The sequence below is a fragment of the Hyperolius riggenbachi genome, chromosome 4 (assembly GCF_040937935.1).
Source record: "Hyperolius riggenbachi isolate aHypRig1 chromosome 4, aHypRig1.pri, whole genome shotgun sequence".
Lineage (NCBI taxonomy): Eukaryota > Metazoa > Chordata > Amphibia > Anura > Hyperoliidae > Hyperolius > Hyperolius riggenbachi.
In genome coordinates this window covers 359,214,410-359,238,121 of record NC_090649.1, presented here as the reverse complement: position 1 = coordinate 359,238,121, position 23,712 = coordinate 359,214,410, and the positions used below count along the sequence as shown (strand labels likewise).

Here is a 23,712-nt window from a genome sequence, read left to right as displayed (position 1 = left end):
CCCCAAAAGGGAAAAAATTCCTTCCCGACTCCAGATGGCAATCAGATAAAATCCCTGGATCAACACCACTGGGCATTACCTACTAATTGTAGCCATGGATGGCTTTCAACGCAAGGAAAGCATCTAAGCCCCCTTTAAATGCAGGTATAGAATTTGCCATAACTACTTCCTGTGGCAATGCATTCCACATCTTAATCACTCTTACTGTAAAGAACCCTTTCCTAAATAAATGGCTAAAACGTTTTTCCTCCATGCTTAAATTATGTCCTCTAGTCCTTTGAGAAGGCCTAGGGACAAAAAGCTCATCCACCAAGCTTTTATATTGCCCTCTGATGTATTTATACATGTTAATTAGATCCCCTCTAATGCGTCTTTTCTCTAGACTAAATAAACCCAGTTTATCTAACCTTTCTTGGTAAGTGAGACCTTCCATCCCTCGTATAAATGTTGTTGCTCATCCCTGCACCTGCTCTAAAACTGCAATATCTTTTCTGTAATGTGGTGCCCAGAACTGAATTCCATATTTCAGATGTGGTCTTACTAGAGAGTTAAACAGGGGCAATATTATGCTGGCATCTTGATTTTAATTATTTCCCTTTTAATGCATCCCAAAATGTTATAAGCTTTAGCTGCAGCGCTTTGGCATTGATTATGATTATTTAACTTGTTGTGGATGAGTACTCCTAAGTCCTTCTCAAAGTTTGATTCCACAACTGTATTCCATTTATTTTGTATGGTGCTAGACCATTGGGATGACCAAGATGCATGACTTAACATTTTTCAACATTGAATTTCATCTACCATTTATGTGCCCATATAGCCATCCTATCCAGATCCTGTTGCAATATGTCGCTATCTTCCTGAGAGTTGATGATTCTGCACAATTTTGTATCATCTGCAAAAATAGCAGCATTTCTTTCTACTGCGTCTACTAGGTCATTAATAAATAAATTGCAGAGCACTGGACTCAGTAGAGACCCCTGTGGGACCCCACTGCTCACAGTCACCCATTTTGAGTATGATCCATTGACCACAACGCTTTGTTTTCTGTCCATTAGCCAGTTCCCTATCCATGCATGCAGACTCTTCCCCAGTCCTTACATCCTCAACTTTTGCACCAGACTTTTGTGGGGAACAGTGTTGAAGGCCTTTGCAAAGTCCAAGTATATCACATCTACAGCATTCCCAATATCCATATTAGCGTTCACTACCTCATAAAAGCTGAGCATGTTAGTCAAACAGGACCTGTCTTTAGTAAACCCATGCTGATGCTGAGAAATAAGATTATTTTCTACTAGTCTATGTCATGAAGTCATGTATAGTATCTCTTAGTAACTCCTCAAATAGTTTGCATACAACTGATGTTAAGCTTACTGGTCTATAATTTCCTGGATCTGATTTTTTTGCCCTTCTTAAATAATGGGAAAACGTGGGCTGTATGCCAATCTACTGGGACTCTGCCAGTTGAAAGAGAGTCACAAAAGATAAGATAAAGGGGTTTATGCATGACTGAACTTAATTCCCTTAGGACCCAATGATGCATGCCATCCGGGCCAGGTGCCATGTCTATTTTTAATTTATTTAGTCTTGCCTTCACTTCTTCCTGCATTAAGTATTTAACCACTTAAGGACTGCAGTCATAAAACCCCTTAAGGCCCAGAGCCTTTTTTTCCATTCAGACCATTGCAGCTTTAACGGTTTATTGCTCGGCCATACAACCTACCATCTAAATGAATTTTACCTCCTTTTCTTGTCACTAATACAGCTTTCTTTTGGTGCTATTTGATTGCTGCTGCGATTTTTACTTATTATTATATTCATCAAAAAAGACATGAATTTTGTCACAAAAATGATTTTTTTTTACTTTCTGTGCTGACACTTTTCAAATAAAGTAAAATTTCTGTATACATGCTGCACGAAAAATGTGGACAAACATGTTTTTGATAAAAAAAAACCCATTCCGCCTATATTTATTGGTTTGGGTAAAAGTTATAGCGTTTACAAACTATGGTGCAAAAAGTGAATTTTCCCATTTTGAAGCATCTCTGACTTTTCTGACCACCTGTCATGTTTCATGAGGTGCTAAAATTCCAGGATGTTATAAATACCCCCAAATGACCCCATTTTGGAAAGAAGACATCCCAAAGTATTCACTGAGAGGCATGGTGAGTTCATAGAAGATTTTATTTTTTGTCCCAAGTTAGCGGAAAATGACACTTTGTGACAAAAAAAAAAAAAAGAAAAGAAAAGTTTCCATTTCTTCTAACTTGCGACAAAAAAAAATGAAATCTGCCACGGACTCACTATGCTCCTCTCTGAATACCTTGAAGTGTCTACTTTCCAAAATGGGGTCATTTGTGGGGTGTGTTTACTGTCCTGGCATTTTGGGGGGTGCTAAATTGTAAGCACCCCTGTAAAGCCTAAAGGTGCTTATTGGACTTTGGGCCCCTTAGTGCAGTTAGGCTGCAAAAAAGTGCCACACATGTGGTATTGCCGTACTCAGAAGAAGTAGTATAATGTGTTTTGAGGTGTATTTTTACACATATCCATGCTGGGTGGGAGAAATATCTCTGTAAATGTTTTTTTTTATTTTTTTTACACACAATTGTCCATTTACAGAGAGATTTCTCCCACCCAGCATGGGTATGTGTAAAAATACACCCCAAAACACATTATACTACTTCTTCTGAGTACGGCGATACCACATGTGTCACAGGTCATTTTGAGGCATTTGGATTCTAGACTACTCACGGTTTTGGGCCCGTAAAATGCCAGGGCAGTATAGGAACCCCACAAGTGACCCCATTTTAGAAAGAAGACACCCCAAGGTATTCCGTTAGGAGTATGGTGAGTTCATAGAAGATTTTTTTTTGTCACAAGTTAGCGGAAATTGACACTTTGTGAAAAAAAAAAACAATACAAATCAATTTCCGCTAACTTTTGACAAAAAAATAAAATCTTCTGTGAACTCTTCATACACCTAACAGAATACCTCGGGGTGTCTTTTTTCTAAAAAGGGGTCACTTGTGGAGTTCCTATACTGCCCTGGCATTTTACGGGCCCAAAACCGTGAGTAGTCTGGAAACCAAATGTCTCAAAATGACTGTTCAAGCATCTGCATCTGCGTATAAGCATCTGCAAATTTTGATGACAGGTGGTCTATGAGGGGGCGAATTTTGTGGAACCGGTTATAAGCAGGGTGGCCTCTTACATGACAGGTTTTATTGGGCCTGATCTGATGGATAGGGGGGGACAGGAGGTGATTGATGGGTGTCTCAGGGGGTGGTTAGAGGGGAAACTAGATGCAATCAATGCACTGGGGAGATGATCGGAAGGGGGTCTGAGGGGGATCTGAGGGTTTGGCCGAGTGATCAGGAGCCCACACGGGGCAAATTAGGGCCTGATCTGATGGGTAGGTGTGCTAGGGGGTGACAGGTGGTGACAGGAGATGATTGATGGGTGTCTCAAGGTGTGATTAGTGGGGGGAATAGATGCAAGCAATGCACTGGCAAGGTGATCAGGGCTGGGGACTGAGTGCGTTCTGAGGGTGTGGGTCAGTGATTGGGTGCCCTAGGGGCAGATAGGGGTCTAATCTGATGGGTATCAGTGACAGGTGGTGACAGGGGGTGATTGATGGGTAATTAGTGGGTGTTTAGAGGAGAGAACAGATGTAAACAATGCACTTGGGAGGTGATCTGATGGCGGGTCTGCAGGCGATCTGATCGTATGGGTGGGTGATCAGATTGCCCGCAAGGGGCAGATTAGGGGCTGATTGATGGGTGGCAGTGACAAGGGGTGATTGATGGGTGGCAGTGACAGGGTGTGATTGATGGGTGATTGATAGGTGATTGACAGGTGATCAGTGGGTTATTACAGGGAAGAACAGATGTAAATAATGCACTGGCGAATTGATAAGGGGGGGTCTGAGGGCAATCTGAGCATGTGGGCGGGTGATTGGGTGTCCGCAAGGGGCAGATTAGGGTCTAATCTGATGGGTAACAGTGACAGGTGGTGATAGGGGGTGATTGATGGGTAATTAGTGGGTGTTTAGAGGAGAGAACAGATGTAAACAGTGCACTTGAGAGGTGATCTGACGTCGGGTCTGCAGGCGATTGATGGTGTGGGTGGGTGATCAGATTGCCCGCAAGGGGCAGGTTAGGGGCTGATTGATGGGTGGCAGTGACAGGGGGTGATTGATGGGTGATTGACATGTGATTGACAGGTGATTGACAGGTGATCAGGGGGGATAGATGCATACAGTACACAGGGGGGGGGGGTCTGGGGGGAGGGTCTGGGGAGAATCTGAGGAGTGGGGGGGTGATCAGGAGTTCCCAGGGGGCAGTTTAGGGACTAAAAAAAAATAGCGTTGACAGATAGTGACAGGGAGTGATTGATGGGTGATTAGGGGGGTGATTGGGTGCAAACAGTGGTCTGGGGGGTGGGCAGGGGGGGTCTGAGGGGTGCTGTGGGCGATCAGGGGGCAGGGGGGGGGCAGATCAGTGTGTTTGGGTGCAGACTAGGGTGGCTGCAGCCTGCCCTGGTGGTCCCTCGGACACTGGGACCACCAGGGCAGGAGGCAGCCTGTATAATACACTTTGTAAACATTACAAAGCGTATTATACGCTTCCTATGCGGCGATCGTCGGGTTAACAACCTGCCGGTGCTTCAGATTGGCCGGCGGGTTGACGACGCGGATGGGCGGAGCCTATTACCGGAGGATGCACGCGCATCCCAGCGCACGATCCCCAGCAACACAGTGTCCCAGGACCCGACGCCAATGTGTGTTACGTGGTCCTGGGGCCACCACTTTGCCGCTGCCAATGTGCAGTGGGCGGTCGGCAAGTGGTTAATATTACAATTGGAAGATTGAGACTCTTCTGCATCTGTAATTTGCAACAGTGACGTTTCCCTTGTGAAGAATGAAGCAAAGAACGCATTTAATAACTCTGCTATACCTTGGTCATCCACCATTGAGTTCCCACCCACATCCTTTAGGAGCCCAATACAGTCAACCTTTCTTTTTTTAGTTGTGGTTGGGTTGTCTTGGCACCCTATGGAAAAAAATACAGGAGACAAAAAAGGGAGCCCGATAGTGCAGTATGTCAATAATAGGTGTGTGGAGAAATCAATTGATTGAAAGGGCTACTCACAAAGGAGGGTTGCAAGGGGCAACCGACCACAAGAAGCAGGTGGAGACCATAAACCCGACTCCACTCGGGGTGGTCCTGGACGGACCTGGTTGCCGTCGCTCTCTTAGACAAAAAAGGATGGACAAAACATCAACCGTGGTAAAACAACGGGTGTTCTGTCACCACCCCTTGGACAAACATGTACGGGGGTATAACTATGCACAATAAGGGAAAGAGGCGCCCTGATTTGAATAAAAGTTTTTAAAACCAGTTTAAAAACGAAAAAGAAAAATGAGGTATCTTACCTCAATGACGAAATCTCTGTAAACTTACAAGAGCCTTCCTATGCTACATGATTTCTGTCATTTGGCACTGTATTGACCTGAGGAAGCGGGCTCAGACCCGCGAAACGCGTTGCCTGTGCTCAAATAAAAATCTTTTGTAAGTTTACAGATATTTCGTCATTTTTCATTTTCGGTTTTAAACTGGTTTTAAAAGCTTTTATTCAAATCAGGGCGCCTCTTTCCCTTATTGTGCATTTCTTTTTTTTAGAGTTGATGTACTTGTAAAACTTCTTTGGATTAGATTTGATATCCCTAGCGATTTGATTATCAGCTTCAATCTTTGCCAGCCTAATTTATTTTTTACAACTTTATTGCATTCCTTATAATTGCTTAACCCCCCTGGCGGTATGAAAAATTCCGCCAGGGGGCAGCGCAGCAGTTTTTTTTATTTATTTATTTTTTTAAATCATGTAGCGAGCCCAGGGCTCGCTACATGATAGCCGCTGCTCAGCGGCATCCCCCCAGCCCCGCCGATCGCCTCCGGCGATAGGCGATCAGGAAATCCCGTTCAAAGAACGGGATTTCCTGGAGGGCTTCCCCCGTCGCCATGGCGACGGGGCGGGATGACGTCACCGATGTCAGCGACGTCGGGACGTCATTGGGAGTCCCGAAGAACCCCTCGGCGCTGCCTGGCACTGATTGGCCAGGCAGCGCACGGGGTCTGGGGGGGGGGGGGGGGGCGCGCGCCGCATCAGATAGCGGCAATCGGGCGGGGGCCGGCGGCGATCAGAGTGCTGGCGCAGCTAGCAAAGTGCTAGCTGCGTCCAGCAAAAAAAAAAATTATGAAAATCGGCCCAGCAGGGCCTGAGCGGCACCCTCCGGCGGCTTACCCAGTGTCCAGCATGGGGTTACCGCTAAGGAGGTTAATGCAGCCTCGGTCCCCTCCTATTTTAGGACCTTATAGGCATTCTTTTTCAACTTCTCCTCCTCCTCCTCCTTTTGTGTCCTACCTGATCATGCACCTCCATTACTGTGAACCCATGCTATGCATCTGAGTGAACCTAACTTGCCTAATTTTCATGCTCCCATACAGTGACTGACTAAGCATTACCTTGTACTCATACTGTACTGCATGATCTGGTCTTTCTTGTACTCATATATTGTCATTTTGCTGTATGTCACTCCTAAATATTGTCTGTAACCTAAACTAATGTCCAGCACTGCGTAATATGTTGGCGCTTTATAAGTACAATAAATAATAAATAAAACTTAATTTTATCTCTAACCTTTCTATTCATCCATAGAGGCCTTTTTTATTCCTAGGTGTTTTGTATTCATATGGAATATATATACGACAATATTGATTGAGAATAAGTTTAAAAGCTTGCCATGTCCCCTCAGTGTCCTTCCCTTGTAGTACATTATCCCAGTTCACCAAACTTAGTGCCTGTGTAATGCTGGGGGATCATACTTTCTGACCACATAGCGCGACAAGGCTAAGAGCTGGATAATGGAAGAGGTTACACAGGCTGCCCAGAGCAACTGCAGCTCTGGGCTTCCGATATCGCTACAAGTAAAACACAATGGCAGCGCAGTGCGATGTTGCGCTGCCTTAGTTCGCACTGTGCTGCCTTAGCGATAGTAAGCATTCAGACAGGTACAAGACAGGACTATAGATTGGAGCGTAACTAGTAGAAACCGCAGCTCACAGTCACGTCCACAGAAGCAGAGCAAGCCGGCTAACAGCAGTCACCAGCAAGCATCCACCCAGGCAAGACTACAGGATAGAACGTAACTAATAGCAACTGCAGCCTATAGTTACGTTCCCAGAAACTAGAGTAGCAGGAATACTACCAGTCACCAACGTGGTGATGGCAGAATCCAAGCTATCTGGACTTCACTGACCCACCACGGATGCAGCGAACGTCCATCAAGCATGGAACTAGGCAATACACAATAATAAGAAAAATAACAAACGGCTCAACTAACAGATAAATATATATTAGCAAGTCTGCATATATATTTATCAAGAACTAGCTAAAGCACAAGTAGTAAGGTCGCATAGAACTACAATAACAGAACTATACAGAGTAACAAGGTGCCCAGCATATCAGCGTACTGACCACTATGACGGGCCGGGTATGAAATGGGAGGCAGACTTTTATGCTGGCATCAGCCAATGAATGCAGGTATGCAAATCTCCACACAGCTGAATGGAAATCACTCAATCCTGAGCTGGCTTGATTACCATTTGCTAGCTGGCTGTGAATGCAAAGGACTCCCATAAGAAATACATGCAGTATTATGAAATAAAGTCTGTGCAGGCGCTCAACATAGGATAGTTCACAGTCCCAGAATAGTCTATATTTAAATGGGAAAAAAAACGATCTCACACGTTCACAGATAAATATCCACCAGGTACTCTCACCAGATCAATAGGTTGACTCAATCACAAATCAGCATAGACAGCTTAGCAATAAACTCCAAAGATCTTCTGCTGCTCTTAGCATCTGTGGATCAAACATAGTATACGGACATAGCGTAATACTGCTAATAGCAGATAATTGTGACAGTTCACCCCATGTTAGGTGATCAGGTGATCCACTGCGTGTTCCCACCACCAACACTATAATGATTAACCGCTCACCAGATTCCAATGCTGACTCCCTGTATCGATCAGCTATGCTCGCTTGTGTTTAAATCCTAGTTGCTCAGATGGGATGCACTTCCTTAAAAACTGAGACAAAAGCTCCAATAGCATAATACTGTATTTAATAGAACGTTAAAAACACATTGATGCACTTACAAACGAAGACATCAAACAGCGCATATAGAACAGTCCTCGGCAGTGTATAGCAAGTTGCTCCGTATCCTGAATCGCGTCTCCCAGTGCGACTTCCGCCAGAGGCCACGCCTTACTAGTTTCGTCAATGTGACTCATCAGAGGTGAGTCACATTGACGAAACTAGTAAGGCGTGGCCTCTGGCGGAAGTCGCACTGGGAGACGCGATTCAGGATACGGAGCAACTTGCTATACACTGCCGAGGACTGTTCTATATGCGCTGTTTGATGTCTTCGTTTGTAAGTGCATCAATGTGTTTTTAACGTTCTATTAAATACAGTATTATGCTATTGGAGCTTTTGTCTCAGTTTTTAAGGAAGTGCATCCCATCTGAGCAACTAGGATTTAAACACAAGCGAGCATAGCTGATCGATACAGGGGGTCAGCATTGGAATCTGGTGAGCGGTTAACCATTATAGTGTTGGTGGTGGGAACACGCAGTGGATCACCTGATCACCTAACACGGGGTGAACTGTCACAATTATCTGCTATTAGCAGTATTACGCTATGTCCGTATACTATGTTTAATCCACAGATGCTAAGAGCAGCAGAAGATCTTTGGAGTTTATTGCTAAGCTGTCTATGCTGATTTGTGATTGAGTCAGCCTATTGATCTGGTGAGAGTACCTGGTGGATATTTATCTGTGAACGTGTGAGATCGTTTTTTTCCCATTTGAATATAGACTATTCTGGGACTGTGAACTATCCTATGTTGAGCGCCTGCACAGACTTTATTTCATTGATTTAGGGAGGCTGTTCCCATCCCACTGTGTGGTGACCCATGTCCTTTTGTTTCATTGTTTGTTCAATATATCTCAGTTTGGAGTAGCGCCTATAACCACATTAATTACAACATGCAGTATTATGTAACAATATGCATGCAGGAAATCCAGGCCTATCTGGCCACAGATGGGACTTTATTGCGCATAAAAAGTGATTACTTACAGGATAGTAGATATAAAAACGCTTGTCAGCGGGTAGGCAACCCGTTACACTCCTCTGCGGCGAAGTTGCACGCGCCGTGGCCAGCAGCAGCGTGTCCGATGGAATCAGGGAGCTCGTCTTGCGAGGCAGTGGGCGGGGCCTAGAGTCGTGGTGCGTGTAGCGTCATGACGCGTTTCGGCGCTCTGCCAAAAAAGTTTATCAGTGGGCGCTCCGACACAGTAATGCCTCCTCTCTGCTGACATGCGGGCTCCTGGCTGCTCCGTGATGCCGCTGGCTGCTGCTCAGAGATCTGTCCTCTGCTCGAGCCTGGTCAGGCGAAGCAGCTGGACGTGACTGAGGCTCGAGCAGAGGGCAGATCTCTGAGCAGCAGCCAGCGGCATCACGGAGCAGCCAGGAGCCCGCATGTCAGCAGAGAGGAGGCATTACTATGCCGGAGCGCCACCTGCTGGACCTGATAAACTTTTTTGGCAAAGCGCCGAAACGCGTCATGCCGCTACACGCACCACGACTCTAGGCCCCGCCCACTGCCTCGCAAGACGAACTCCCTGATTCCATTGGACACGCTGCTGCTGGCCACGGCGCGTGCAACTTCGCCGCAGAGGAGTGTAACGGCTTGCCTACCCGCTGACAAGCGTTTTTATATCTACTATCCTGTAAGTAATCACTTTTTATGCGCAATAAAGTCCCACCTTGGTAACGCACTTAGAGCGCCCCTTTTTTCCAGATATCACATTGCATATTCCCTATATGGAGCAGCATTATTTGTGAATTCCTGGTGTGGACTAGAGAATTTCTGGATTTGACTGGTCTGGGTTTCCTTGAGTTGAAAGCGCAAGGAACACACTTTTTTTGTCTATCTGGCCACAGCTCAGCTGCAACAAGCAATTGGTGGAATGATGGTAGCATCCTGAGCTGCCCAGAACTGTAGAGTGATTGCAAATGACAATGAGACCCATTGCAAATGCACAACCGAATGCAAGCAGATAAGACAGAACTGTCCGTTTGAAGCTCCACTGCAACGGACAGAACACGCTACAGGAGGGATCCTTACAGCCTACTTGAGTTGATTGAATTTTGCTTTTCTAAAATTCATAGTTTTAGTGGTCTCGCTGCCCCGTGGCCTATCAGTCACCAGATCAAATGTTATCCTGTTGTGATCTCTATTTCCCAAATGTTCTTGAACCTGAACATTTGATACATTATCTGGTCTATTTGAAATGATCAAATCCAGTAACGCATTCCCCCTAGTTGATTACATTACCATTTGAGTCAGGTAACTGTCCTGTAGTTTTGCCAGAAATCTTCTGCTTTTACCAGAATGGGTAGCCTGAATACTCCAGTCAATGTCTGGAAAGTTGAAGTCACCCATAACTATGACCTCATTTTTACTTGCAGCTTTTTGAATCTGCTGTAGTAATTACAGTTGTGCAGCTTCATGAATATGTGATGGCCTGTAGCATACCCCAATAAGCAATTGGCAACCTTTATTTCCACCATGAATATTTACCCAGATTCCACATCCTCACAATCTTCAACCATCTCATTGTTCAGGACAGCTATAAAAAAGAGTTCTTAACAAAGAGACAAACTCCTCCACCTTTTTTCCCTGTTCTATCCTTCCTAATCACATTGTATCCCTCTAAATTCGCTATCCAGTCGTGGCTTTCATCATTGTTATCCAGTCGTGGCTTTCATCATTGTTATTCCCACAATGTCATAACCTTTGTCAATCAGAATGAACTCTAGTTCGTCCATTTTATTTGCAAGGCTCCTAGCATTGGTTACCTTGCACTTTACATTTTTACCACCACATTTTCCAATTTTGGTTACATGAAATGGGCTACATGAAGTTTTACCAACCTCCTTACTCTTTACACTGTCCCCACCCCCTCTCCACCCCCCATAATGTTATGCTCCCACTGTCTTTTTACCTTATCTTGTCTACATATTGAGACTTTACCCTCCCGCCTCCCCCCAGATCCTAGTTTAAAATATCCTCCAACTGTTTAGCCATCTTTACCCCCAATGCAGCTGCACCCTCCCCATTAAGATGCGGCCCATCCCTGCTTTAGAACCTGTAGCTAACTGCAAAGTCTGCCCAGTTCTCCAGGAACCCAAACCTCTCCTTCCTACACCAATTTCTTAGCCACTTATTTAACTCCCTAAGCTTCCTCTGTCTCTCAGATGTAGCGCGTGGCACTGGCAGTATTTCAGAAAACACCACCTTTGAGGTCCTTGTTTTAAGTTTATCTCCAAGTACCTGAAAATGATTTTTGAGGACCTTCCATCTCCCACTAACTTTGTCATTGGTGCCAAATTGCCAATGTGTACCATGACAGCCGGGTCTTCCCCAGCCCCATCTATTAATCTGTCAACTCCTTCCGCTACATGCCGAACCCGAGCACCCGGTAGAGAACAAACTGTACGGCATTCACGGTACATACATACATACATACACTACATGATACATACATAGACATATAACTATGGTAGGGACTAGATTGTGAGCCCCTCTGAGGGACAGTTAGTGACAGGATTGTGTTTTCTGTATAGCATTGCATAATATGTCGGTACTATATAAATACTTCAATAAATAAAGCGTGTGTGGTGGCAACTAGGTAAGCAGTACAAAAACAAGTTTGTCTTGCCTACAGTCAAGCATGGTGGGGGGAGTGTTTGGGGCTGCATAAGTGCTGCTTGCACTGGGAAAACACAGTTTATTGAGGGAACCATGAATGCTGACACGTATTGTGAAGCAAAGCATGATCCCCTTCCTTCGAAAACTGGGTGCGTACGGCAGTATTCCAATAAAACAACCCCAAACACACCTCCAAGACGACCACTGCCTTGCTAAAGAAACTGAGGATAAAGGTGCTGGACTGGCCAAGCATGTCTCCAGACTTAAACCTCATTTAGCATCTTTGTGGCATCCTCAAACAGAAGGTGGAGGAGTGCAAGGTCTCTAACACCCACCAGCTTCTTCATGGAGGAGTGGGAGAGGATTAGAGTGGCAGCCTGTGACACTCTAGTGAACTCCATGCCCAAGAGATTAAAGGCAGTGCTGAAAAATAATGGTGGGCACACAAAACATTGACACTTTGTGTACAATTTTGACATTTGTCATCTTTTATTGTCAGCGGTTTAAACATGAATAGCTGCGTGTTGAGTTATTTTGATAGGACAGCAAATATACACTGCGATTCAAGCTGCTCATTGGCAACTTTACATTGTATCAAAATGTCAAATCTTCAGTCTTGTCTCATCAAAAGAAAATATTTACAAAAATGTGAGAGGTGTACTCTTTTTTTGGAGATACTGTATGTATCCAAGCCATTTAATCACCATATCTTAGCTCTTAAACATTTACATTAACATTCTAAATTGGTCCACAGATTTGAACCTACCTAAATTATGTAAACATTGATAGATACTGTCACCCATCAGAGATCAGGGCTCTCGGGTGACAGTTCAAGGCCCAATGCTGTTTTGTGATGCATTAAATGGGAAATAAAAGCTTGAGATGCTAGCATAATATTGCCCCTGTTTAACTCTCTAGTAAGGCCACATCTGGAATATGGAATTCAGTTCTGGGCACCACATTACAGGAAAGATATTGCAGTTTTAGAGCAGGTGCAGAGACGAGCAACAAAATTGATATGTGGGATGGAAGGTCTCACTTACCAAGAAAGGTTAGATAAACTGGGTTTATTTAGTCTGGAGAAGAGACGCATTAGAGGGGATCTAATTAACATGTATAAATACATCAGAGGGCAATATAGTAGCTTGGCGGATGAGCTTTTTGTCCCTAGGCTTTCACAAAGGACTAGAGGACATGATCTGTGCATGGAGGAAAAACGTTTTAGCCATTTACTATATTTAGGAAAGGGTTCTTTACAGTAAGAGTGATTAAGATGTAGAATGCATTGCCACAGGAAGTAGTTATGGCAAATTCTATATCTGCATTTAAAGGGGGCTTAGATGCTTTCCTTGCATTAAAGGACATTCATGGCTATAATTACTAGGTGATGCCCAGTGGTGTTGATCCATCCAGGGATTTTATCTGATTGCCATCTGGAGTCGGAAAGGAATTTTTTCCCTTTTGGGGCTAATTGGACCATGCCTTGCAAGTGTTTTTCACCTTCCTCTGGATCAACAGGGATATGTGAGGGAGCAGGCTGGTGTTGTACTTTATTTTCTAGTTGAACGTAGTTGGACGTAGAGAAAAAGAGAGAACACCAAGAGCCCAATATAGTGTAGTATGTACTGGTAAGGTATAATTGATAGAGTAATAATATTAATTTAATACTCACAAACCAGGGTTACCAAGTAGGCAACCACTGTCAAAGCAGGTGGGGAGATTGTCCTGACCCCACTCAGGATTAAAAAGTCGCTCTCTGTAGTTGAAGAAGGAAGGGTGCAACCCTCCACCAAGGGTGGACTTGATGTAGATAATAGGATAACAGAGGCGCCAATAGGATAAAAAACACTAAAAGAACTTAAAAACCCATCTTGGTAATAGAGGAGGCAGTGGTGGACTCACCCCCTCCAAGCAGAACACACGACTGTGGATTTTCAGTCAAAACAATTTTATTGGATACTCCAAATAAAGTGCAACGCGTTTCACAGGATGCAAACCCGCTTCATCAGGCAATAACAGATAGGAGTAAACAGCATCTGCCAGTATCATCAACACTGAGTGCCTCTGTCTGTAGTTGGACGTAGTCTTTTTTCAACCCAAATAACTATGTAACTATGTAGCTGTACAGAAGCATCACTAGCTGACAGACTAGCGCTACATCTGTGGCTATGGATGGGGGCAGTGGGAAAATAAGCTGCACACAATGGAGCAATTTATCATGGGCAGGGAGTGAGTGGGCAGAATAAGGCACTCAGTGTCGAGATGTTGGATGATTACTGTACACACACACTGGATTTCTGGTCTTTACCAGCTGTTATGGTCAAATTCAATCCACAATGTGTACTTTGCTTTAGAGGTTTACATACAGGGCCGTGCAGAGGATTCTCAAGGGGGGGGGGGGGGTGCTCAAATTTGAAAAAGGGGCCCTAATCGATAAATCGTGCTAAATTGTGTATGTAATACACCTTCTCCAGAAAGCACTAGGCAGTCTTAACCCCCCCCCCCCCACCACACACACACACACACACACACACACACACACACACACACACACACACACACACCTCTTCCAACTAACTTCTTTGGTGCCACCACCCTCAAATCAGCAGTCATAGGTGAGCACTATTAGAGTGGGCACGGTGGAGCCTGATGTAGGCATGGATTCACCTTTCATTACTGGGAACTCTGTCCCTCTAGATCAGCACCCAAGCTTCTTTTTAGGCAAAGAAGCAGTGGTTGCCAATATGCAGTGGTTGCTAAGCATTAGTAGATGCAAAACTGCAGTAAGTGCCAAGGTGCAGTGGGTGCACAGATGCAGTGGGTGGTAAGACGCAAAGATCCAGTTTGTGCTAAGTTGCAGTGGGTGCCAATGTGACAAAGTACAGTCCGTGTCAAGCTGCTGTGGGTACCAAGGTCCAGTTTGTATTGGGTGTTTATTTGCAGTGGATGCTATGCTGTATTGGGTGCTGAATGAGTAGCAGAAGGCGATAAACAATAGTGGGTGCCATGTGAGTGTTGGACATGAGTGAATAGGGAGTGCCATGTGTGGTCTGGGTGTGTGCCATGGGAGAGAACTGAGTCTCATATGGGTTCAGACCAAGGGTGGGTACTGGTTGTTATTTGAGTGCTGGCCATGGATGGGTACTAGGTGCATATAATGGCTTTGGAACTTTGTGCTGTGTGAGTACTATGCCATGTGGGTGTTGATTATGGGGGTTATAGGGTGTCATGTGGGTCTTAGGTGCAAATACTGAGTGCCAAGTGGGTACTGGGAGCGAGTACATGGTAACATCTGGGTAATGGGTGCTGGCTAGTGGGGTATTTGTTGTCATGTGAGTGCTAAATGCAGAAGCTGGGTGCCATGTGGGTTCTGGGTGCTGACACAGGGTGTCATGTGCATTCTGGCTGTATGGGTTGGTGTCAAGCATCATGTAGGTGTTGATTGCAGTTACTCAGTCCCTTGTGAGTTCTGAGTGCAAGTACTGGATGTCATATGTGAGTGCTTGGTGTTTGTGCTGGGTACCAAGTGGAGGCTCAGTGCAACTGGAACTACTGCAGATGAAACATGTGGGTGTTGGGTGCAGGTACATTGGTGCGAATACTTGGTGCATTGCCTGCACTAGGTGCTAGCTATGGGTGGGCATTGTGTGTCATGTGGATTCTGAGTGCAGGTACTTTGGGTGCTAGTACTGGTTTATGTGAGTTCAGATAATGTGCAAGTACTGTGCCAAGTGGGTGTGAGTACTGGGTGCCAGCTATAGGGTGAATGATGCAAGTACTAAGTGCCATATGGAGGTCGGATAAGTATTGGGTGAAAGTTGCTTGGTGCAAGTACTGGGTGCTTGCTATAGTGGGGGTTACTGGTTGAGTGTAATGTGGGTGCTGAATATTGGTGGGATTGCGGTGGGTGCAGGGAGTGCGAGGTCACTGTGGGTACTGCTATGAATGGCATAGTTGCTGCTAGGGGAGGTAGAGGTCAGTGTGGTTGCTGGGAGAGGTAGAGGTCAGTGTGGGTGCTGGTGGAAGGGTAGGTCACTGTGGGTTCTGTGGAAGGAAGAAGTCAGTATGAGTGCTGGAGGAAGGGGAGGTCACTGTGGGTGCTGGGAGAGGTCATTGTAGTTATTGGAGGAGGGAGTAGTTGTGGATGCTGTGTGTTGGGAGAGATCAGTGTGGGCGCTGCTTTTGGGATGGGAGGTCCCTGTAAGTGCTGCAGGGGACAGGATGGTAGCCTCTGGGGGAGGGAAAGATCACTGTGGGTGCTGGGGGAAGGATAGGTCAGTGTGGGTGCTGGGGTAGGCAGGATCACTGCTAGATTTGGGGAAGGAGAGGTGATTGTGGGTGGTAGGTGAAGGGAGAGGTCACTGTGGGAGGGAGAGGTAACTGTGGGTGCTGGTGGAGGGAGAGGTCACTGTGGGTGCTAGGTGGAGGGAGAGGTCACTGTGGGTGCTAGGTGGAGGGAGAGGTCACTGTGGGAGGGAGAGGTCACTGTGGGAGGGAGAGGTCACTGTGGGTGCTGGTGGAGGGAGAAGTCACTGTGGGTGCTAGGTGGAGGGAGAGGTCACTGTGGGTGCTAGGTGGAGGGAGAGGTCACTGTGGGTGCTAGGTGGAGGGAGAGGTCACTGTGGGTGCTAAGTGGATGGAGAGGTCACTGTGGGTGCTGGGGAGGGAGAAGTCACTGTGGGTGCTAGGTGGATGGAGAGGTCCCTGTGGGTGAGGGAGAAGTCACTATGGGTGCTTGGGGAGGTAGAGGTCAGTATGGGTTCTAGGTGGAGGGTGAGGTCAGTATGCCACACTAGGATTCCTATCCAGGCCTCTTCACCTGAAAGTGCCCCAGGCGGAGGTGGAGCTTCTCATGGGTGGGGCTTACAGCGGTAGGGGGCGGGGCTTATTTTGCGCAATCAAAGGGCCTTTTTTTGCTGATTTTAAAAACGGGGGGTGCCTGGGCACCCAGAGCACCCCCCTCTGCACGTGCCTGTTTACATATGTTAAATATCTCTCAAAGGAGGTAGAAAGATCCCAGCACTTAACACTTAGTAGAATAAGTCAGGCTGCCAGGAGTTCCTTTATGCTTAAGGCTGTTAAAACAGTAGTAGATATCCCCAAATCCCAATCAGTTTTGGGCCTTCCGCCATTGTCAGAGGATATTTTCTCCTGAAGGGTGAAACCTGGTTGAGATTTGGAGAAGTGGGCATTTCTATACTTCCAATTACTGTATATTCGCACTTAGCACTTTAGGTGCACTATTGTTATGCACCAGGGTCCTGTTTGAAAGGATCCACAATGTGAGTACTAGTTTCTGGAACTGTTTTTAACTGGTTTTAAATAAATGGGATTTTATTTTGTGGATCGGAGATCTGACCCTTTTTATTTGGTTTAAGTGATGATGACCACCTGTCAGTATATTGTGCGCAGGGTCTGCAGGTCTCTGCAATATAGCGCAGAAGGATATCTACTATTGCCAAATATCTCTGATATGAAAAATTATACACTTTAGCATGTGGCACTTATAAAATGTTTAATCTGAATGAATTTTCTTCCAGGGGACTTTTATTTTACAGCAATGAAGTGAAGCAGTATTCTATTCCTTTCTTGGGGTCTGATTATTCAGTTGTTAAACGGACTCAGCGCTACTTGTATGAAAACCTGAAGGAAACCCCTGTAAGTTATTACTCGACAAATTGTCATTTAAATTATTTTTCTAAATGTGTAGACTGGCTAGAACTAGTAGAATTATAAATGTGGGGAACAGACTGTGCAGTTACACACACAGTTTAAAAAATCATTTAATTTGTCCACTAAAACTTAGAAAAAAAGGCACAATTTAATTTTGCATAATTGATAGTATTTTTTTTTTCTCAAGAAGTTTTGAGTAGATTTGCTCATCTGACAACTTTCATATGGCATTCTGAATGTTGTGAATTAACAGCTTCCAACGCATACATTTTTGAATGTGTAATAACACTATTTTATCAACCATACACATTAGCAAGGTTAGAGTTGAGGGATTGGAGTCAGAACCTTAGGGTAATCATACAGTGTCATAATGGTTTTGATTAGGGATTTTTTTGGTAAAAGATGAAGCTTTTGGTTTAGTCTGAGGTCTGGGTTATATTATATATGCTCAGCGCAGAGTCCAAAAACAAAAGACGAGTCTTCAGCAAAGGATAAAAGCAGGCAAATCTCCACCACAATAAATATTGGGTTCACGGCACAGCTCTGCAATCATGGATACCCAAAAAAGGAAAGAGGCTTACCAGCTACCAGCTGGTAAGCCTCTTTCCTTTTTTGGGTATCCATGATTGCAGAGCTGTGCCGTGAACCCAATATTTATTGTGGTGGAGATTTGCCTGCTTTTATCCTTTGCTGAAGACTCGTCTTTTGTTTTTGGACTCTGCGCTGAGCATATATAATTTATCTATTTGTGAACTCTGGACATCGTTCTTCTCTCAGCAGCGGCCACTTTGTTTCCTTGGCGCTGATACACATATGCAAACTTGAGGTCTGGGTTATGGTTAGTGGGCACCAGGCAGATAAAGCATTGTGTTTAGGTGTTACTTTTCAGATAGGGCAGTAGAGGTGGGGGTAATCGCTACAATGTGGTTAAGGTTACAGTGTTTAGGTCTATGGACTGAAGCAATCAGAGGCCATTTAAAATATACTGGAACACGAATCCCTCTGCTCTGAATGTGCCCAACAAGTTTGAGTAGCGTAAGAACTAATGATGCCTATGCATCAAGTCTGCAAAGATGTTAGTGTCATGTCACCAGAGAAGATTGTATTGTGTTACTTTCAAATATTACTTTTCCTTTAGTGACTACAAACCCATTTATTTTATTTTTATTGGGTTTTAGTGAGAAAATATACCTTTGTGTGTGTGTTTTTTAATGCATTCAATAAAGCATCAACTCTTTCTTTCTTTCTTTCCTTAGGTTCAGTATTCGGCATATGCAGCAGTGGGTGGGCTTTTGTCAGTTATCAAGCTCATGTTTGCAGGATTTTTTTTCCTACTTTTTACTACATTTAGCTTTGGAAGATCTCTTCTGATAAAAGTAAGTACTTTGCTTCCTTGCTTGCTTGTTTGTTTTAGTTTTTTGACAAGACAAAGAACATTTATATTGCGCTATTCTCATGGCGGACCCAAAACGCCAGAGCTGCAGTCACTAGGACGCGCTCTGTAGGCAGTAGCAGAGTTAGGGAGTCTTGCCCAAGATCTCCTACTGAATAGTTACTGGCTTACTGAACGGCAGGTCAGCACAGATGCAGCGAGATTTGACTGTGCCAGGGGAGCTTGGCATGTAGCGGCAAACATCAGCTGAATGCCGGTATGCCCGGAAAAACTTAAAGAACAACTATCAAGAAATGTTTTTAAATTAAACATATGTCTATACACATGCATATAGGATATATACATTCCAGGGGTCCTTGCTTAAACTGCAATGAGCTTCCAGGTGACGAAAACTGCATCAAAGGTTAGCCCCCAAATGACAAATGCAGTGGCCAAAAGCCCTCATATAAAAATGCAACATAGACCCCCAAGTGACAATGCAGCCCGAAGTGACAAATGCAGAGACTAAAGGTAGCCATACAAATAGTGACGATGGGCAGATTTGACCAAGAGAAAAATCTCTCTCTGATCACATCTGATCGTAAAGAGATTTGTCAGCTGCCCATACACCACAAGCGGATTCCCGATCAATTTCATGTTGAAAACTCTCAGGAATTGGCCCAGCCGCCGCATCCTCCGCCTCACCGTTGTGTGTGTATGTATGTGTGTATGCATGTAATGTACATGTATTGTAATGTGCATTTATACATTATCTGTCATGTGTCATCATGGTGGCCGTCCATCTTCCACCTCTCTTCAATTATCCACATACATGTTGCTGGCATGGCACATGTGTGACGTCAAGCGCTGGCGTGCTATGCACTGGCAGCATGTATGCAGGTAATTGAAGAGCAAAAAGAAAGTAACTAGTTACCTGGCTGTATGGGTTTTATTTGATAGAATAAAGTTGGTTTGGTTTTGCTAGTGACATTGGCCTCGATTCATAAAGCATTACCTCATGCGGTAATGCTGAAAACAGCAGACTTTACCGAGCACTTAGCAAAGTGTCAATTCATAAAGGCTGTTACCGCATGAAAAGCTGACATTACCGACCAGGGAGATAAATTACCGACTTGGCTGTAGTTACCGACAACACATGTCAGTAAATTGTCAGCAAATGCCAATTCATAAAGCCTTCAACAAGCGGTAAGCCTGGCGGTAGTTACCGACACCTCTAGTGAGGCGTTAACAAGGTGCTGACAGCTCTGATGAATGCAAAGTGCAGAGAGCCGAAGTCTGTTTGAGTCATCTGTGGAGAGAGCCAGAGAGCCGTCTGTGCGAGTCAGGGAAAGTCTGTGCAAGTCATCTGAGTGAGTCATTTTTGCAGAGAGCCGTCTGTGCGAGTCATTTCTGCAGGGCAAAAGAGAGAATCGCCACACTGCTCTACTCTACCGCTCAAGGGGCTGCAGTGATTTACCGACCTCCAACAGCAGCTAGGGAAATCTTTATGAATTAGCACACAGACCGGGAAAATACCGAGTGTGGTATTTTCCCGACAAGATTTTTCTTATCGCACTGCTGTTTATGAATCGAGGCCATTGTGCGAAACTTCCACCTTCTTTTTGCACAAGTTGCCTGGTTCCAGCACTTTCCTAGCAGCAGCGGTAGAGCAGATTTCACCTACTTTCTCTTAACTGAAGAGCGGCGGAAGACAGATGGACACTGCAACACAGGACAAGTAATGTATCAATGCACGTTACAGCACATATACATTACATGCATACATACACACACAGCGCCGGGGGCTTTGTCACTCGTCCTGATATCGCTCGCCGTTACCACCGATTGAGCAAGTTGGCCATACATCTTGTAGCATTGTAAACAATGTTACAGAGGCGCCAGAAGTATAAAAAGAAATAAAATGTTTAAAAGGCAGGGAGGTCGTTGGTGGACTTACCTCCCCGATGCAGACACAAGAAAATGTCGGATTTTCGACAGAAAAAACTTTTTATTTACATACGCCAATTAAACTGCAACGCGTTTCGCGGGTTTTACCCACTTCATCAGGCTATAGGTAGGAGCAAAAAAACACTTGTGAACAGCTTCAGTCAGCTTAGCGCCTCTGTCTAGAGGCGCTAAGCTGACTGAAGCTGTTCACAAGTGTTTTTTTGTTTTTTTAAATACATCAGCCATGAGCCCCAGTTAAAAAGTTCAGCAGCTATGGGTCCCAGACGACAGATGCAGTAGTGATTAGCTTCGGTAGACAGATGCAGTGACTTTGAGCCCTCAGATGACAAATGCAACAATCATGAGCCCCCAAAAGGCAAATGCAGTGATTGTGAGCCACCAGATCACAGTGACTAACAGCCCCATATGAGAAATGTTTTTGACCATGAGCCCCCAGATGACAAATGCAGCTACCATGAGCCCCAGGAGGCAGTGCAACAGCCAAGAACCCCAGATGACAAGTCTAGCTGCCATGAACCGAGGTGACAGGTTCAGTGGTCATTAGCCCCCAGTAGACAGATACAGTGACCATGAGCCCCAGATGTCAAATACAAATGACAAATGCAGCAATGATAATCCCATCTAAAAAGTGTGCTCATTAATAACAGTGTACCCTTATGTTTCCCACACTATGACAACTAGTGTGCTCCTTTAAAACTTGTGTAGCCTTCAGGATCCCCTTTAATAATTTCATCTTTATAAGTGCGGCCTCCATTTTAATTAATGCAACCGCCATAACCCCCTTTAAGATTTAGCCTCCGTTGCCCCTCACCAACATATAAAATAATTGCCCCCCCTAAGCATTGGTGTTCAGTGGTATTACAAAAATTACGTAGCTTCCATTGCACTCCTCCCCCCAACCCCTATAAAATAAGTGCCCCAATAAGCATTGGTGTTCAGCAGTTATAAAAATTTATGTAGTGTCTGTTGTCCCCCTGTTTAAAAAAGTGCCTCCATTACCATAGGTGTTCAGTGGGATAAAAAAAGGGCCATACTTACCCTGTCGACCAGTCTCATGCCGCAGTCCTCCTTGCTCGAACTGCAATGGTATCCCTCTGTTGCGATGGACGGATACTTAAAATGAAGACACGGGACTATTTTGTCCTGCAATTATGGGGAAATTGGACTTTTTGTCTCACCTTAATGTCATGAAAATGACACAGGTTGACCCTGGTTGAGAATCACTTCTCTATACAAACCATTTCCTAGAAAGGATCTATACAGATCCCTAGAAAGGTTCTAAACAGAAGATGTCAGCAGGGCTGGGACGACACAGAGGCAGAAGAGGCTTCGGCCTCTGAGCGGCAGGTCATCAGGTTAGGATGGGGCGCTTTCAAAGGCATTTCATTCCACGGCAGTCCAGTTTGTTTTCCCCTGTCCTGAGACACGAATCTCAGACACAAGTAAGGGAGTGTAACGATTGTGGGATATCTCCGTGGTCAGCGCACAAGATGTGCGCTGACACTGCGGAAGTCCTCCACAAGCGTGTCAAAATGATAGAACCCAGCTTTTGGTGCAAAGCACCAGTAGAGGGGAATTCCCACCGGCAGATGGAGCTGTGGAGTGCAGAGGAATAAACCCTCTGCGCTGCCACAGATGCCAGATGGAAATTGTACGAAGAGAAGCAACACAGGGCAAGATAGCCCCTAAAGAGAGAGAATGATTACAGGGACAGAATGTATGTGTGTCACCAATCTAGTCGTCACCCAGCGACGGTGAACACACAACAGCGGAAACGAAGTGGGAACGCAAGAATGCTGATTGCCAAATAGTGACACAAGACCGAATCAAGACAGAGCACAAGAGCAGCAAGAAAGACACAGCAATAAACAATGATCCAAACGTAAGGAAAATAAATGCTAGCTAAACGCGAACACCGCACTCATTCGTAACAGCGAACACATTTAAGACACGATCACCGCGCGTTAAGTGCCCAGTGATAAGCGTGCCACCCTAACTAGCCACAAGTAACACAAATGAGCACAAACAGACAAGACAGACAGGTGAGGTAGCCAGTAGCAACCGCTTCTCCAGCTTTCACTCCAGGAACACAGATCAGAAGGATCCACAGCCGCTACCGCTAGAAGCTAGTGCGATCCAAACAAGACAAACAGTTGAGGTAGCCAGTAGCAACCGCTGCTCCAGCTTACACTCTAAGAATACAGATCAGAAGGATCCACAGCTGCTACCGCTAGAGGCTAGTGTGATCCAAACAAGACAGATCGATTCGCTATCAACCGCCGCTGGCGACAGCGCAATCGCGACAGAAAAACAAGACAGGACTAGGCAATACAGATAAACACAAAACCTGACTGCACTAGTGAGAGTGCAAAATGCACTCTCCAAGAATTAGCTACACTAAGATAGCAATGGCTGACACTCCAGGTGAGTTCAGCAGGAACAAACCTCTATGACCAGCAAAGGATTCTGGGAGAAAATGGTATTTATACTGCCAGCCTTTAAAGGAGGCAAGTAGGCAATTTGCATAACGAATGTATGCAAATTCCTCAGCAGCAGAGCAGGTCTGAAACTTGCAAAGCAAAGACAGGTCTCTTTTCTAGTGTTGGGCGAACAGTGTTCGCCACTGTTCGGGTTCTGCAGAACATCACCCTGTTCGGGTGATGTTCGGGTTCGGCCGAACACCTGATGGTGTTCGGCCAAACTGTTCGGCCATATGGCCGAACTAAGAGCGCATGGCCGAACGTTACCCGAACGTTCGGCTAGCGCTGTGATTGGCCGAACGGGTCACGTGTAGTGTTGGGCGAACATCTAGATGTTCGGGTTCGGGCCGAACATGGCCGAACTCCGAACATAATGGAAGT

The 23,712-nt window shown here is 45.2% G+C and overlaps 1 protein-coding gene across 1 annotated transcript in view; it reads left to right on the top strand.

The window, feature by feature from the left end:
- LOC137570836 (saccharopine dehydrogenase-like oxidoreductase) overlaps positions 1-23,712 on the top strand; it is a 452,635-nt gene that overhangs the window by 232,047 nt on the left and 196,876 nt on the right. The window contains exons 7-8 of the mRNA XM_068279544.1: positions 17,379-17,496; positions 18,768-18,887. Coding sequence (XP_068135645.1) covers positions 17,379-17,496; positions 18,768-18,887 — 238 coding nt within the window. The remainder of the gene's footprint in view (positions 1-17,378; positions 17,497-18,767; positions 18,888-23,712) is intronic.